Source organism: Brienomyrus brachyistius, chromosome 4 (assembly GCF_023856365.1).
Source record: "Brienomyrus brachyistius isolate T26 chromosome 4, BBRACH_0.4, whole genome shotgun sequence".
Lineage (NCBI taxonomy): Eukaryota > Metazoa > Chordata > Actinopteri > Osteoglossiformes > Mormyridae > Brienomyrus > Brienomyrus brachyistius.
Genome location: NC_064536.1, coordinates 7,224,776 through 7,241,200, shown reverse-complemented (window position 1 = coordinate 7,241,200; position 16,425 = coordinate 7,224,776). Strand labels below are relative to the sequence as shown.

At 46.8% G+C, this 16,425-nt stretch overlaps 1 protein-coding gene across 1 annotated transcript; it reads left to right on the top strand.

Moving 5' to 3' along the window:
* Positions 1–1,310: 1,310 nt before the first annotated feature.
* LOC125739793 (E3 ubiquitin-protein ligase RNF31) lies at positions 1,311–14,547 on the top strand. Its single transcript, XM_049010247.1, is given in 26 exon segments — positions 1,311–1,447; positions 1,536–1,604; positions 2,968–3,184; positions 3,460–3,606; positions 3,812–3,967; positions 4,068–4,142; positions 5,725–5,872; positions 5,956–6,102; positions 6,219–6,378; positions 6,474–6,631; positions 6,714–6,799; positions 6,801–6,866; positions 6,993–7,226; positions 7,351–7,674; positions 7,759–7,944; positions 8,035–8,241; positions 8,419–8,592; positions 8,769–8,867; positions 9,275–9,364; positions 10,010–10,124; positions 10,357–10,469; positions 11,044–11,154; positions 12,032–12,080; positions 13,331–13,427; positions 13,894–14,059; positions 14,165–14,547. Coding segments are annotated over 24 exon segments (3,357 nt in total). The 5' UTR covers positions 1,311–1,447; positions 1,536–1,604; positions 2,968–2,986; the 3' UTR covers positions 14,216–14,547.
* The last annotated feature ends 1,878 nt before the right edge of the window (positions 14,548–16,425 follow it).

Below are 16,425 nucleotides of genomic sequence, written 5' to 3'. Positions count from 1 at the left end.
TCTGTTTTGTTTAATAAACCCCTTTAGTCTCTAAGCTGCAAGTGTATTGTCCACCTTTTTCCTGCCTGCACCATGCCGTTGTCGTAACAGCCTGAGTCAAAGAAAAAGGGGGGGGGGGGGAATTGGTTATAATGATCATCTGCTTATACTGAACAATTTCACCCAGACAGACGTCATCACTATAAGTGGATTCCACTGTATGTGCACAAGTATTTTATGTGGAAAAATTAATGCAAGGCTGCTTTTGGTAATTTATTATACCTATAGATATTGATTACTGAGTAGTTATCTGTCTTCCTATTATGTTTCTACTGTTATCACATTTATTTGTTTTTCTTACTCATTAATCAAGACAATAGCATGCAATTGTAATATTTAGAGTAAAGTTCGCTTGTGTTACTTTACCGCCATCTTCTGGCGATATTGCTGCGCGCCAATTTGGTAGGTACACTGTCAGAAAAAGAGTACCAATTTGTACCCTCAAAGGTCTGCCAATTCTATGCTAACTGTAGGTAAATGTACCTTTTCATCTGTTTTAAGGAACAGAAATGGACTCTGCGGAAAATCCCCAAGGTACAAACAACATTGTTGTTACCCGCAATGGTAACAAAATTTTCCTCATAGTCCATTTGTATATCTTAAAATGTACATTTGTCCTTGAGGGTACAGCCCCAGTGACAAGCAAAGGTACAAATTGGTACTCTTTCTTTCTCGCAGTGTATAACACATTTTTTAGGTATTAAAAAAACTCACAAATTGTTTATCATACTAACAAGTTCTTATACTGACGACATGTAATATGTATTTGAAAGTCATGGTTATAGGAAAGTTAAACAATACACCTTAATGTTGATATTGCTGCAGCTTCAGGGCAGGCGCAGTGTATAAGCGCGAACACGTGTTTTCGCGGAACCCTTCCTAACCGGGAGAGAAGCATTCTATATTTAGAGAATGAGAAACACATGCTGTCTGCAGTGTAATCTTTAGTAAACTTAAACTAGTACATTGTTTATTTCGGGCTTCGCGAGGGGGGGATGTCTTATCAAGTCAGTACTGCAAACTCAAATGCAGAACCTGTTTTTACTAGGACTGCATAAACATTTGTTTGCTGTATTAATATAACGTAATATACAGATGTGCATTTTAAATACTTATCCTTGTTCTTCCATGACGCAGGACGATTCATTCCGGCAATGCATGGCTGTCTAAGCTCAGCCACTGGATATAATTTCGCTGCTGGAAACTGGATCAGCTGACAGCAGCGGTGCTGTAAATGTTACTGTGCGCTGTGGTCGTGTAACGAATGTACTTCACTCAACAAGTCCGTTGGATTTACCTAACACGTCAAGGCTTTGCAGTCGAGCGGCAGGCACAGATTTAAGTTATATACGCCTTTTCACAGACGGGGGTTTTATACCACAGACTTCGGATGCATGCACATTACTGGGTAGTGAATTACAATGATTCCATGCTATTGTCTTGTATTTTAGTGTCCTATTAAATAAACGTAATATTTGTTTTTATCTGGAGCGTAGCGCCACCTAGCGGAGGACACGCGTCTCTACAGCCCTCTCTGTCGTCGAAAGCAGTCCGCTTCCGGAGCGGTGGGTCGTTTTCCATGTTATGTACGATCAGGGATTTTTTTTAATGAAACCGTCGCACTGAATTCGCATTTTGGGCTAAGAGGACGAAGGCCGGGAGCCGCAGCCGGCGTGAGTGTCGCCGGGCGTCGGCGACGGTGACAGCATGGACAGGAGCGACCCTGCAGTCGGTGACAGTCGGGAAAATGCTGATAAATAACGGGCTTCTGCATTAACCTGCATGTGCGTGTAGAAGGGAGCTCCGCCGCCATCTGAATCGTTTTATTTTCATGTTATGCGCATTTGGCACATTAACATATTTATGATAACATGACAGACTGCTGGAAGAGCACTTTATAAGCTTATACCAAACACGATTGTTAAATTATTAGTTACTTATTAAAGGTATAAGCATCCGCTCAATATGCTGAGTTAGTGTTAAGCTCGGTGGACAAGTGGAGCATGAAGGTCTTTTTTATTGTCAGCGAATGACATGCCTTGGTTATCACTATAAATCACGCATTCAGCGACGCGGTAAATTATTTAGGATTTGAAAAAACAATATATTCGTTTAAGATAAATATATAAATATTATCATTTCAAATGCGCAGTTTATTTACCCTGTCTTAGACAAGCGTGTTAAAAGTTTTCTTTTAAACAATTTAAAAATATTTCTGTTCCATAGTCTTGTAAACATATTTGATAGTTATTTTGTGCGTTTGCATCAGTATATGATGTTTTAAAATGATGCGAACACCATAAAACACACGAATAAAACGTTCAAAACATGCATATTGCAGTAAGTAATGGTGTACGTCATCGCTGTGGTAACCCGTTGACACACATCGCGTTATCCTTGCAGGGGTGATACCTAACGCACGGTGTGTCATGCAATAGCTCGTCATTGTGTTTGGGGGGGGGCTGTGTTCTGTAACGATAACGAGAGCACCATCCCCATCTTCCAGGAGTTCAAGTCACGTGGGCTTTATTTCCATCCATCCATGTACAGGTTTATCACAGCACGAAAATAAACGTAAAATAAACAGCAAGTATCAAAGTGGGGATTTTCACAGTACTTTCAGTGCAAAACATAGGACAGCTGGAAACAGGGAGGCTGGACACAAGGATTTATAAACACAGTGCAATGTGTATGTGAACAATAAATACAGCAAAAAAAGTAGTGGGACTGAGTAAACCGAAAAGTAATAATACATTACAGTGACCAGTGCAGGTTCAGCTTCATTACTCACTTTTTCTTCTCACTTGTAGTATTCTGGGTGATGTGCCCTGTAAGTACCCTGGCAGGGCTCTGTAGAGATGTTAAAGTGAACTCTACCGCCTCCTACAGTTCTTTTGGTGTCTCTGCACCCCCCTTCCCCTTGGACAGTCCTCCCACCCACAGAGGCATGGCCAACCTGTCAGACCAGCTGGAGGAGATGAGGGCCAAAGCTGAGGCCCGTCTCTCGGCAACCGGCTCGTCCACGGAGGTCAAGGCCGACATCCTGGCTATGGCCGACATCCCGCTGCCCCTCTCGGCCAAATATCGGCACATCGCCGCCGAGGCCATGGTGGAAGGGAACGGCGCCGGGGAGAGTCGTCATGAGGTGAGGCCCAAATCCCAAGGTCAGCAAGGTGGTTTCAGCATTGGGCCTCCAACTCCCAGCTGCCTCAGGGACTGACCCTCCTTTCTCAGAAGTGTAGATCACTTTGGATAAAACACTGAGGTTAAGTGTCTGTTGGGTGCAACAGCATCTTCCCCTCATTGCACGTGAAACTTCTCGTCACCTTTTTTTGTTCCATGACCCTTCATGCTGCTCTTTCTAACTATCTCCTGCATTCTTGCCTGTATTCACCTGCCCCTCCCTAACCCTCACATCAGAGCTTTCAGTCTCTACAGAGGCTGTCCACTGCCCTAAACATACTGGAGAAGTACGGCTGCAACTTGACCTGTCCCACTAGACCCAAGTACTGGCGGAGCGTGAAACACAACAATCCTGTCTTCAAGGCCACCGTCGATGCCATCAGTGTAAGGCCAGAAGATGCGCCATTGTCAGACTGAGGCTGGAAGCGGGGCATCGTGGGATATGTAGTTTTACCAATAGCAATCTGCTACATACATTTCCACACAGTATTAGACTAAATGTGATACATTTATGCAACTGAAGCAGCAAATGCGTTGTACTTTTAGCTTTTATATTATATTACAGCAATTTGTGGTCTGTATCTCATAGGGAGGAAGGGCTGTGCTGTGTCTCTATGGATACACCAATCAGCAGCCAGACGGACTCAGTTTCCCTGACGACGTCATAGAACCCGACATCACGAAGGTGGCTGCCATCACTGTGGAGGTGATGACCTTACGCATGGAGCTGGATATGCTCATCAAGGTCTGAAACTTTAACGAAACAGTTGTGTTGTCTGGGGAAGTTCTGCAGTGACTCTGTAGGTCACCTGTGCCTCAGTAAAATCAGCTCTGTGTCCGTACAGGATTCTCACCCCCATCCGGAGTTCTTCGAGAGAGTCATCCCCTCTCTCAGGCAGGAGGAGCCGATGGGGGAGCAGGTGTGTGTCTCTTTATGCAATGCTGATGTTTCCATGGCGAGAGGCCATTTTGATAAAAATCTAATAAACATAGCAGGAATCAGAAGTACTTATAATTAGTCTGGGTGTTTTCATGAAAGTGCACCCAAGTGCTGCGGAATTTAATTCTGGGGGGCTTAATTGAGTCGGGAGGCTGTCGAACGTCAGGGTGAGTGATTCTGTGGTTTTAACAGGTGTTGAGAGCTCCTTCTATCACTAGGGGGCGATGGCTGGGAATTTCTTTGGAGGGGTGGCAGGGCAATGTGCTGCCTGTATTACACTCACAGAACAGTGATGTGCATCAGGGGATGTGCTGCCTGTATTATACTCACAGAACAGTGATGTGTATCAGGGGATGTGCTGCCTGTATTACACTCCGAAGACAGTGATGTGTGTCAGGGGATGTGCTGCCTGTATTACACTCACAGCACAGTGATGTGTCAGGGGATGTGCTGCCTGTATTACACTCCGAGCACAGTGATGTGCATAAGGGGATGTGCTGCCTGTATTACACTCCGAGCACAGTGATGTGTGTCAGGGGATGTGCTGCCTGTATTACACTCACAGCACAGTGATGTGTGTCAGGGGATGTGCTGCCTGTATTACACTCACAGCACAGTGATGTGCGTCAGGGGATGTGTTGCCTGTATTACACTCACAGCACAGTGATGTGCGTCAGGGGATGTGCTGCCTGTATTACACTCCGAGCACAGTGATGTGTGTCAGGGGATGTGCTGCCTGTATTACACTCAGCACAGTGAGGTGCATGAGGGGATGTGCTGCCTGTATTACACTCACAGCACATTGATGTGCATCAGGGGATGTGCTGCCTGTATTACACTCCGAGCACAGTGATGTGTGTCAGGGGATGTGCTGCCTGTATTACACTCACAGCACAGTGAGGTGCATGAGGGGATGTGTTGCCTGTATTACACTCACAGCACAGTGATGTGTCAGGGGATGTGCTGCCTGTATTACACTCCGAGCACAGTGATGTGCATAAGGGGATGTGCTGCCTGTATTACACTCCGAGCACAGTGATGTGTGTCAGGGGATGTGCTGCCTGTATTACACTCACAGCACAGTGATGTGTGTCAGGGGATGTGCTGCCTGTATTACACTCACAGCACAGTGATGTGTGTCAGGGGATGTGCTGCCTGTATTACACTCACAGCACAGTGATGTGCATGAGGGGATGTGCTGCCTGTATTACACTCTGAGCACAGTGATGTGCATCAGGGGATGTGCTGCCTGTATTACACTCACAGCACAGTGATGTGCGTCAGGGGATGTGCTGCCTGTATTACACTCCGAGCACAGTGATGTGCATCAGGGGATGTGCTGCCTGTATTACACTCACAGCACAGTGATGTGCATGAGGGGATGTGCTGCCTGTATTACACTCACAGCACAGTGATGTGCATCAGGGGATGTGCTGCCTGTATTACACTCACAGCACAGTGATGTGTCAGGGGATGTGCTGCCTGTATTACACTCCGAGCACAGTGATGTGCATCAGGGGATGTGCTGTCGGGTAGAAGTGACCTTAGTGCTGTTTTTCCAGGATGAGCCCAAGTCCATTTCTGACGTGCCTGCTCTGGCCACTGGGAAACTGTGGGAGACTGAGGCCCAGCCTCTGACGTCCTCATGCCCTCCCAGCTCTCAGAGCCCAGTTTCAGTCTCCGCCTCCAAGAGCCCCTCCCCCCATGCAAGTGAGACGCCCTACCTCTGCCTGTCTCCATTTTGCCTGTCAGTTCATGTTACCAATGTCACTGATCTATCTATCTATCTGAAGGAGTTTGCTGCCTGTGTGGGGGCAACCCCTCTCTCTTCTGCCCCCCCTGTGGGTCCATCACCTTCTGTGAGTCATGCGACCTCGTGTTCCATCGCCACCCCAGCCGGGCCTCTCACAGGCGAGAGCTCACAGAGGTGCCCCGGCCAGGTGAGCATCCATTATGTAGTGCCTGTTCGGTATCCCGGAGTGGGCACTTGTCAGCTTTAACGAACCACCAAATGTGCCCAGTGTCCATTTTCTCCCCTGTCTGTCTTGCTTTACAGACAACTGCACCATCTGTGGCATATTCCCAGTCTCTGCCCACTGTCCCACCTGCGTGCAACGACTATGCTCAGAATGCGACAGACTGTACCACTCTCACCCGGGGAGGACCGGCCATATCCGGGATATAATTACTGCAGCTAAACCTCTTAGGACCTCAAGGTGTGAGAAGAGACCCCACCCAAAACAAAGAGACCCCACCCAAAACAAAATTCTCAGTCGGTGGTCAGAAAACATCTTAAATCTTTCTGTCTCAGCTCGTCGTCCCCTTCTACATGGCAGTGCGTGCACTGCACCACAGTGAACAAGGTCCAGGCAGTGTTCTGCGTCAGCTGTGAGCGAACTCGCCCCGTCAGCATGCTCTCTGCTGCCACCGCTGAGCTGGAGGAAGTACTACAACCTTCGACCGTCACAGGTTAGGGCTACTGCTCTCATAGGCCTAATTGGGAATGTGTGCTCTCTCTCACACATACATAGATACTGTTTTTCTCCCTCAGAGTGGCAATGTAAGAGCTGCACTGTGGTGAATGCCGGAAGCAGTGTTCTTTGTGAGGTGTGTGAGCGCCCCCGTCTGGCCACACGCCCCCCCCGTCATGTCGGCCTTCTCTTCCCAGCCTGCATCAGAGCCCCCCAGACAAACTAATAGTCAGGTTAGTGATTCGTCTGCTTTGTCCGTCTCTTGTTCAGCATTTGGACAAGAACCTTCCTCTGTCTTTCATTTTTGCTTTGTCAGTAAAGCTTCATCCCCTGTTTTTCTTTACCCTCTTTCCTCTTAGTGGGTGTGTCAGTTCTGCACATATGCAAACTCCACCCCCTCCCTTATATGTGAGATGTGTGACCTGCCGCGTCCAGACCCCGCCCCCGCTCCTTCTAAGCTCCTCCCACAGTCTCCAGTTAAGGAGGTGCCCCTGGCACCCACCGAACCTAAAGTCCAGCCCCCAGAGGACCCTGATCTGAAGAGGCAGAAAGTGATGAGAGAGCAGGGTTTAAAGCTGATTCAGCTGATTCGAGTGGGTGAAACCAAATGAGTATTTGTCCCCTGTCGGCCATTTTTCTTTAAAGTTAATGACCAGTCGCACCATATTAGCATTTCACTGCAGAATCATTGTCGGACTTTTGCCATTGTTCTCTTAGGAGGGCGAGAGGAAGGGCATCAGCCCGGAGGAGGTATACACAGCGACGTGCATCTCCACTGCTGGCGGCCAGTCGCCCTGTGATTGGCTGAAGTCTGAGCTGCCCCACCTCCTGGATGAAATCTGTGCCATGGCAGCCTCTGTCCAGTCAGTGCCTCCCTCTGAGCGCCCCAGGTCATGTGATTCTTCCTCGAAGGATGGAGGGTCCACAACCCCGGGTGGGAATCTTCATCTGTCCCGGGCCGAGGCCAAGCAGGCCTGGCTGGCAGCAGGGGGCGACACTGAGAAGGCGGTGAAGCTGGTGTTGCGGGAGAGGCACACCAAGGTAAGGCGAGCAGGATGAGTGACGGGCTGTTCAGTCATTACATGTACGGTTGGCCTGACTCCGCCTTCACCCGCGTGACCTCAGGTGCGTGAGCTGTGCTCGCTAGGCCTCGGCGACACGAGCAAGTGCGCAGAGGCGCTGCGGCTGAGTGGGGGAGAGCTGCGGGGTGCACTGTCCCTCCTGCAGCGCCCCCTGCTGGAGTCCTTCCACCAGCGCATGTGGAGTGATCAGCCAGAGCCCAGCCTCGATGTCCGGCACCCCGACAAACAGGTGGGGTCCGCAGCAGGGTGGACAGCATCCTAGGTGCCTGTGCTCCTCGGGCCCTGCCTCTTACCTCATCTTCTCTTGACCTGCGTGCAGCGAGTGTGCCGCCGACTGCTGGCCATCTACGACCTGCCCAGCTGGGGGCGCTGTGAGCTGGCCCTGTCGCTGCTGCAGGATCCCGGGGTGCCCTATACTCTGGAGGATGTGGTGCAGGCCGTAAGGGAGTCACATGACCGTGACTTCATCCGCCGCGTCCTCACCAAGGAGTGTCCTATCTGCCTGTCTGTCTTCCCCCACAGCAAGGCGAGTCTCCAACCGCAGTCACTGTCCTTCTGTCAGTTCTGTGCTCCTCCCTCCATGTCCCTGACAGATGCAGTCACTGACCTCCTGTCAGTTCTGCGCTCATCTCTCCATGTCCCTGACAGATGCAGTCACTGACCTCCTGTCAGTTCTGCGCTCATCTCTCCATGTCCCTGACAGATGCAGTCACTGACCTCCTGCCAGTGCTCCGTCTGCTGCGATTGCTTCCAGCAGCACTTCACCATTGCTGTGAGAGACAAACACATCCGTGACATGGTGTGTCCTGTGTGCTGGGAACCTGACATCAATGACCCAGAGCACCTCAACAGCTACTTCTCCACCCTGGACATTCAGGTACAGAGAGAGGCTGAACATCTTAGGAGGATCATCTTCCCTCTGGAAGAAAATCAGGTGGTGCAATACCACTTTAAAGCTACTTTCTCCGTCCTGGAGAAGCTGCGATTTCCACTGGGATCGCGCAGTGTGGCATTTGGCCTGTAGGGGAGCCCATGTGCCGTTTCTCTGTTCAGCTGCGGGAATGCCTGGAGCCTGAGGTGTACGAGCTTTTCCATAAGAAGCTGACGGAGCAAGCGCTGATCAAGGACCCCAAGTTTCTGTGGTGCAGCCACGTGAGTGAGGCACTGTGCTCCGCCTGACGGCCAGCGATGCACACATGGCCGTTACCACACTTACAGCAGTATTCTCTCTGTGCCAAAGGTTTAACACTGTAATTGTGCTTTAAGTGTGATGCTCACTTATCTTAAAGACTTCAGTATAGTTACATGGCCTTTTTGTCTTTGATATTTATGATATTTATGCCACTTTAACCAGCTTGTTTGAAACCGAATTATGTTGTATATCAATATGCAATTACAATAATCTGTCTGTCTGTCTGTCTGTCTGTCTGTCTGTCTGTCTATTCATCTATCTATCTATCTATCTATATATCTATCTATCTATCTATCTATCTATCTATCTATCTATCTATCTATCTATCTCATTGCTTCCTGTTTCTGTTCTCTATGGACCACAACAGTGTTCCTGTGGTTTCATCTATGACGGAGATCAGCTCAAAGTCACCTGTTTCCACTGCAGGAACAGCTTTTGTGCCCAGTGCAAAAAACCAGTGAGTATCAACCTTTGGATGTACAGCACTGTGCAAAAGCCTGAGGCAGACAAGGGAAATGATATTCAGATGATCTTCATTTTGGTGCAAAACTATGATGTCTGTCAAAGTGTGTCAGCTTGACCAAATCCTCTCCTATCGTCAACCCAGTATTTGTAGCAGCCATCCAGTTCACAGTTCATATATTGAGTTATTTTACCACAGTAGTTTCTCGAATCTTTCAGTTGAACTGGTGGCGAAATATTTGGGAACTGAAGCGGTGTTCATCTAGCCATCCAACTAGATATCAGTAACCTTTTGGAGCACCGAAGGAATTCTCACTTTTTTCTTACTGTTGATTTTCAGACATTGAATGTTAAATTGTGTTTTTGCTGAGAAAATATGCATGAACTAACCAGATGAATAACCTTAAATGTTTCCTTTGACTGCCTTAGACTTTCGCACAGTAACTGTATTCTAGCACATCTAACTGCAAAGTCTTTCCCAAGGATTGAAAAGTAAAGCTTAAAACAGTTGATTGTCTCTCTAATATCCATATAAATTGTACTGCCTACTGTGCGAGAATTATAATCAGTTCTGAGTGTTAATGTTTTCTGGTTTGGGAGTTCATTGAGTCTCAGTGCCTCTCCTTCCCCTCGTCGACAGTGGGAGTCTCAGCACGCCGGGCTCACGTGTGAGCAGTTTCAGGCTTGGAAGAGGGAGAATGACCCTGAGTACCAGAGACAGGGCTTGGCTGGGTACTTGCGTGACAACGGCATTAGTGAGTGTCGCCGCGCCGCGTGTAAATGGGGAAGCCTGCAGCTTCTCATAGCATCTCCAAGTGTCGCAACAACAGACCTCCATATAGTAAGGAAACAGTTTGAGTTTCAGAGTACAGCTGACACTGGGTATGTGCAGAATGAAGAGTAACTGCTCTTTATAAGAGTCTTTCTTATCCAGGAATGGTATATGATGCAGGTAAATATATGCTGGCTCTTCACCCTCCCCTTCAGCTTGTCCCAGTTGCAGATTCCAGTACGCCCTCTCCAAGGGGGGGTGCATGCACTTCACTTGCTCCCAGTGCCGCTACCAGTTCTGCAGTGGCTGCAACAACCCTTTCCATACTGTGAGTCACAGCAATGGGGAGTCATGGGGGGCATCAGAGTGGAATAAAATCAGAGAGAGGGTGGTAAGAAAGAGGTGTAGACGGAGGGAGTCAAAGAGGGAGAGGGTTAGAAAGGGAGAGTCAGAGCGAGAGAATCAGGCAGGGGCAGAAAGAGAGGCAGGGAAGGAAAGAGAGAAAGTGTCTGCGGGAGTGAGTCAAAGAGGGTTAGAAAGGAAGAGAGTGGGAGAGAGAAAAAGAAGGAGAAGGTTAGAAAGAAAGACGAATGGAGAAAGTCAAAGAGTGAGAGAGTTAGAAAGGAAGAGTCAGAAGAGAAGAGTCACAGACAGAGAAAGAGTCAGTGGGAGTGAGTCATAGAGGGAGAGGGTTAGAAAGGAAGAGACATGGAGGGAGAGGGTCAAAGAGAGAAAACAACTGAAATAAAGAGGGGGAGAGTCAAAGAAAGAGAAGAGAGCTAGTCAAAGAGAGTGAAAGAAAGGTGCAGAGTTACATAATATTTCAGAAGAAGATTGTTGCGAAGGTGTGGTGTTGTGATGCATGGGGGTGTGTAACGTGCTCCCACGCATCCTGTGTGCAGACATGCTCGGTGCCCCACTGCAGCGTGACGGGTCTCCATGCTCACCACCCCCGGGACTGCCTGTTCTACCTGAGGGACTGGGAACCGGCTCGGCTGCAGGCCCTGCTGCAGGTGCTGTATGGATGAGCACGTGTTAGCGCGCTAACACTCAGGGTTACATGACAAAGCTCTTCCACCCCTGTCCAAACACGCAAATGGCTCCTCCCGTACCCTTCACAGGGTACCTGTGGTCATTTAGAGTGTACTGACCACAGTCCAGTTCGTGTGACTGCTTTGTATCGTGCCCTGACCCGCTTGGAGAGGTCAGTCAGGACACAGGTCTGACCATGCTGGTTCGGCATGCATAGTATGATCACTAACTATGCTCAAGTACAGAACACAAATAGGATGTCAAAGATGTGAGTGGCACACACATGCACAGATTGGATAGTGATAATCAGTTACAGGGGTTTGATAACGGGTGTAAAAATCCTCTCATTAAAATTTTAGATGTATGATACCGAAAAGCTGGCTCCCGGACTGATTTTTACGCCAGTTATCGGATTTAAAAAAAAAAAAACCTTTTACAAACATGGCAGTAAAGGGATTAGTTTGGTCTACAGCAGAGGTTCAGTGTTTGCTGGAAATTTGGGCTGACAGGAGTACGTGGGAATTATTGGATGCAGCACACAAAAACTGAGATGTTTGGTAAAATATGGAATCTGATTATACATGCAGCACAATTAAATGAAAATCTCTGCGCTGCATACGCGATAAACCTGTAAGAGGGCCGTGTGTCATTGTGCCCGAAAGGACTACAAAAAAACCTCAAAATAAGGACATTAATCATTAACTCCGTTGTGTTGAAAGCATGCTTGGGCCTGGACTGTCAGGAGCAGTGTGAGCACCAACCAGCAGGGGAGGGGGGACAGTCATGCTCAGGTATGGTTCAATGCAACCGGTTCAAGTGTGAGTGCGCCCTTAATCTCTTTTCATTTGTTGTTTGCAGAAGAGGGGCGTGGCCTTCAACACAGAGCCACCCCATGGGATACAGCCAGGTAAGCTGTCAACCTGGAGCTCCACCCACTTCAGCCACATTTTCCAAGTGCTTCTGTCATTGAGGAAAAGTGATAATGCAGAGGAAGAGCATCATTTGGTTTATTTAAAGTAGAGTGTAAACAGCATATTGTGACCAAAGGATCAGACCTTCATGTCTAAGGATCAGGCCCTGCGTTACTTACAGAAGAATACAACAGCCGTTAGTTAGCGTTAATTAAAAGTAAATAACTGAAAATTAGACTGAAAACTGCATCAGCATAAATTCTGGGCCCCCTGACAGTAAGTCACCATGGGCCCGCCCACCCAATTTTACATGTAATTTTATGTATGCAAGGGCTCCTGTAAAATGATGGGCCCCCTGACAGTAAGCCACCATGGGCCCACCCACCCAATTTTAAATGTAATTTTATGTATGCAAGGGCCTCTGTAAAATGATGGGCCCCCTGACAGTAAGTCACCATGGGCCTGCCCACCCAATTTTAAATGTAATTTTATGTGTCCAAGGGCCCCTCTGAAATGATGGGCCCCCTGAATTGTCCCTACTGCACCCCAGTGCAGTAATGCTGTGTGATTTTGGACCCTGGGAACATTACTGTATATCTAGCTAGCACCACCACAGTAAGGCCAATGAAACCTTGGGAATGCACGCTCATTAACTTTGCTATCCAAATGAAGGATGATTCTTTACAGGCAACACATTAGTAACCGAGGCGTAGGTTAGTACCGGGCGAGGTTAGCTGAATACGCAGCCTCTAGCCCTGTGTGACTCAGCTGGGTTTAGCCGTTAGCACACTCAATAGTCAGTGAGACGCGTGTTAATACCATGAGGAGGCCATTCCGATTGTAAAACGTGTCCTCTGTGATATTGTTCAGAAAACAAATATTTCAAAAGCTTCTGTTCAGTCTGTGAAGATGAAATATGTTTTAATTGTGGTGCATTTGCATGCAGCGCATGGCCATCGGTGCTGAAGTGCTCTGTTAAACTATGTGCATGTAAACTATATATATCCATCCATCTTCCAACTGCTGATGTACATGGGGGTGGAGCTTATGTCACATAAGCGTCCTTCTCAGTACTGGAATGTGCCATTGAACTCTGTACTTATAAACCTTGTTAATGTAACTGACATCCCATCCAAGGTGGATCCCAGGCTCGCAACTTGAAATCCCCCCGTGAGTCTGAGCAGGCAGGATGGATGGATGGATGGATGGATGGATATGTGTATTACATAACCATTGCTCCCCCCAGGGCTGTGCAGTGTGATGGAGCAGAAAGACGATGGAGGCCACCAGACAGACGCAGCATGTGGGGCCCAGACACAGCCAGGCCAGGCGGGGCTCTGCGAGTGCGTCACACCCCTCCCTCCTCCACCAGCCCACGCAGCCCTAGCAACTGACACTCATGCTAACAAATAGACTTTAAACAAACGGTTGTGTTTATTGTTTGTTTGTTTGTTTTTTTACACTTGGTTTTGCACTTTATACAAGCTGGATGTCTTTTTAGAAAAGGCCAGCTTAAGTGCCATGGTCAAGGGTACAACAGCAGAACTAAAAGCAGATGTCTCAGGTATAACAACTGTACCTTTAACTGCTGGCGGAATTACTTATGCGCGCACACGTTTAGCTTCCAGGTGCCAGGATACAAGGTTGTTTAATATTGCCAGTGTTTCGTAGTTGCCGTATTTCATCCAACATTATGAAAAATGGTATATCATTCTTCCATTCATCTTCTAACAGCTTCTCCAGTACGGGAATTCTCCGAGTCCTTATTCAACCCTGGTTTAATTTCGGCTTCTGTTTACATCTGCTCAGGAAACACTACAGAGAATATCTGGTCAGTCTCATCAACGGGCATTCCATTGACCCCGCCCTCCTTTATGACGTTAATGATCTGCTCGTGGCCTGTCGGCGGTACCAAGTGGACGACTGGCGGGGGGAGCTGGAGGAGGACAGAGCGTACTATTCTCGGCTGCTGAAGGTATTTTCACACGCCCCATAGTGACACCATTCAGTAATGAGACACCTTCATACAGTGTTACGGTTTGCATGCCCGTCTGAGTCTTTGTGTTTGTATCTTCAATAGAAACTAATCCAAGAGGTTCCACTGGGTGACAAGGTTCCACGGAAGAAATGAAAATAATCTTTTATAGCCAGCTTTGTTTTAACTGGGGTTGATCTGTCAGATGAGAAATAATGCGTCTTAAAGTCGCTGGATCTCATTGCGTGCCGCGTTTCACTAAAAGTAATGGTCAGACCGGATCCTCATCACCAGCGATCGTAATGCGTTCGTGAAGAACTGCAGCGAACAGACAGGCCTAAAACATGCATGGTGGTCTGCGCACATTTTAAACACGTTTCTAGATTTAATTTAATGCTATCTAATGTATGTATTTGTGTTGCTTGTGGTTGATGTGTATACGTGTATTGAAAGGTTTAAAAGATCATTAAAGGCATTCTTTAATGTGCCATATGCCTCGTGTTTACTTGTTTGACTCAGATGCTTGCCATCATAAAAGCACTGCTTTGGCAAGATGAGACTTCAAGCTTTTGGCCCGGGGGCGACTATCCAATGGCTGTTTTGTACTGGACCTTTGCGATTTGCGCCGTTTTACGGAGACAGGGTCCTGTGAGCGGCCGGACTGTGAAGTCCGTGGATCTGCATTGGTTACCGTAATACCTCCCGTTTGTATTCTCCATATTTTAATTGTATTCGTTTAAACGTATAGATGTTACTGAACCTTTTCAAGTTGAGCACTATAGCAAAGTGCATCCGAGCATTTCAGCATTGTCCTGGTATGACACTAATCCAGATCCAGATGTTTGCCGATAACACCCACCACCGTGATTTAAAGCTGAGAGTCCTCAATGGTCCTCCTGTCATTAAAAGCGAGCTTCGGTATTTCGTCTTACTTTTTATCTGCTGCGTTTAATACTTTGGTAAGCTTGACAAATGAGCCGGAGTGTATAGCAAAACAGCTTTTTGTCTTGTGTTGTCCTATTTGGGTGAGTCACTGCTATACATTAGAATTCTTCGAATTATTTGAATTTTTGAGCAGACAATGTTTACATGGTGGATGCATGCAATTCCCCGAATTGTCCACCAGAGGGGGGTGTTTGCGCGTTAATCGAGCTCGCATCCAATGCAGGGATGCTGTGGGGTTCTGTCCTTTACGCAAAGTGCTTCCCTGGCGAGTGTAAGCAATCCCGAGCGAACCAGTACAGCGCTGCGGATTGCTGTTTCCTCTCAGAACAAAGTGTCCTCATAAGTACGAATAACGCTACATACCTGCCAAGGTTATAACAATAATAATAGTTTTAAAGTTTTGAATTATTGCTTCATTAATTGGAATTAAATTCACCGTACTAAATTACTATTGTGATCATCACGTTACGCAAAACAAGCAAGATACTGTTTGTTTCCATAATAAATTAATTTAAAAACTCACAGGGTTGTGGGTTCCGTCCTGACAGTCCACGATCGTCTAGTAGATTATTTAAATCAACGATCTATACACTTTCTCACACCCTGCCGAGGTGAAAGTGCATCTGGAATAATTACTTTCAGCTATATACGGACGGTTATGTAAAAGTTCGTTGATTTTATCGAATTTGCCTTTGACCCCCTATTCTGTGTGGTTGCATTGTAGACCTAATCACAGTATAATTTCACAGTATAATAATGTATATCTATTAGGTAAAAAGGCCAATTCTCAAGAATCCCTAAATGTGTGTGTAATACAAAATAGACTGTCAAACTTAGTACAACACAGAAGTGAGTTATAGGAAGGTACGTATTACAAAAAAATGAAGCACTTTCAGATCTACGATTAATAAATCCACAGGAAAATATATTTTATGTATGTTCTGTTTTTTTATTTATTTATTTTGAGCTCGCTCATTTTGATTGCAGTTGCAATTGTTGTACAACTTTTTTGGTTTTGGTTTCAGTTTATGATTTGCTTTATATGCATTTATTGCTTAATATCACTTTAGTTATTGCACTGTGGATGTCATTCATGTATTTTCATTGTGTTCTTGTACCACATACTTTGGTTTTAATAGTATTTTTAAATTATTTTAACATTGTGCATGCGTTAGGCCTTTATATTTTCCCTCCCCTTTTATTTTGCTTATTAAATTACTCTCCTCACTTTTTTTGTTGCTTTTTGTTATAGTTGTTTTTAATAGCATTTACCTCATTGTACACATGCACGTGCACACACACACACACACACACACACACACACACACACACACACACACACACACACACACACACACACACACACAGACCCAGCCCTGGAAGGGGGCTGATGACCTGCCCCCCGTGTGGACTACGAGCTG